This window comes from Myotis brandtii, unplaced genomic scaffold (assembly GCF_000412655.1).
Source record: "Myotis brandtii unplaced genomic scaffold, ASM41265v1 scaffold1572, whole genome shotgun sequence".
Lineage (NCBI taxonomy): Eukaryota > Metazoa > Chordata > Mammalia > Chiroptera > Vespertilionidae > Myotis > Myotis brandtii.
The window spans coordinates 1-1,360 of record NW_005355718.1 but is presented as its reverse complement, the minus strand read 5'-3'; the positions used below and the strand labels follow the sequence as shown (position 1 = coordinate 1,360).

Below are 1,360 nucleotides of genomic sequence, written 5' to 3'. Positions count from 1 at the left end.
TACTATCTCAACGAGGGCCACTATGGCACCTTTCGCTCCTTCCTCAGAGATCATGTCCCCAGGATGCCAATTGTGGTGAAGGTAAGGGGACCCTTGTGTGGCTCTGGCACCTCCCAGACCCTGATAGCAGTGAGGTCAGCCCCTTTCCTGTGAGGCAGGTATCCCTCTGTGAGGTGCAAGGGGGCAGGGTCTTAGACTACACATGGCCCTTGTAGATTGTCACACCAAGTGCCTGTACAAGGATGTGCACAGGCAAGCCTGTTTGTATTTGCAAGTGCACTTCTGTGTGTGTGCATTTTTGTGTGTGAGCATGCTGACTGACACCTGTGCAGGTAGGTGGGTGGACAGGTACATGGTCCTGTGTGGGTACATCTGTACATCTGTCTTCTTCTGGGTTTCCATGTGATCTCTCTGTATGCACTGTGTGTGTGTGTGTGTGTGTGTGTGTGTGTGTGTGTGTGTGTCCACCCTTGAATGGTTTCCTGATATCCTGGCTTGTGCTTACATGCGATCATTAAGCATTTTTCATGGCTAGCCAGTCCTGCATTGTCCAGACTAACTGAAGAGAGAGAGCCCATGCTAATTGTGATTTAACGTGGCATCAATCCTTTGTTAAACCTCCTCCAATGTGACTCCAATAGCAGCTGAGTTTCACCCAGTATTTTGAGTGATTATTGACTGAAATCTTTTGCTTTTATAGATGGGAAATGGAGGCCCCATGTGTGTCAGGCCTTGAGAATTAGCAGGGCTAGGATGTGTCACTTGAGCAAATATAAGCTCCATGAGTGCCGGGTCAAGAGCAGTGCCTGGCACATAGGGACTGGCTGGTGTGAGTGACTGCCAGTGTCCTTGCTGGTGCCTGGGGGTGCTCTGCTGGCCGAGGGCATAGGCTGGGAGGGTGGGTTGGGGGCAGGAGCTCTTCCTTCTCTGATTCCCCACCCCTGTGTCCCTGCAGGAGCTCTGCTCAAAGCCGCCCCTCTTCCCCTGCATCCTTTATGGTCCCACGTGCACTGCCTTTGACACGTTCTACAATGAGGAGGTGCAGCTGCCTGAGCTGGACGTGGGTGACTGGCTCATCTTCCCCTCCATGGGCGCCTACAGTTCGGTCATGAGCTCCACCTTCAATGGCTTCCCGCCTGCGACCATCTGCTACATCATGGGACCTGAGCTCAGGTATCTGAGGAGAGCTCAAGGATCTGAACTTGGCCCAGAGAGCTGATGGCTAAGCTCTGGGTTCCCAGGTCCAGGAAATACCATACCCCCACATTGGCCCCAGAAAAGATTCAACTGACATACACTGCCTATGGGGAGACCTGTTACACTCATTACCCATATAAGTCCAAGGCAGCCCTCCTGGGCA

The 1,360-nt window shown here is 52.6% G+C and overlaps 1 protein-coding gene across 1 annotated transcript in view; it reads left to right on the top strand.

The window, feature by feature from the left end:
- LOC102257273 (ornithine decarboxylase) overlaps nucleotides 1-1,219 on the top strand; it is an 8,387-nt gene extending 7,168 nt beyond the window's left edge. Inside the window, exons 7-8 of the mRNA XM_005862012.2 lie at nucleotides 1-81; nucleotides 956-1,219. The exon at nucleotides 1-81 is cut by the window's left edge and continues 1 nt beyond it. Of these exons, the coding sequence (XP_005862074.2) occupies nucleotides 1-81; nucleotides 956-1,219 (345 nt within the window). The remainder of the gene's footprint in view (nucleotides 82-955) is intronic.
- Nucleotides 1,220-1,360: the final 141 nt, after the last annotated feature.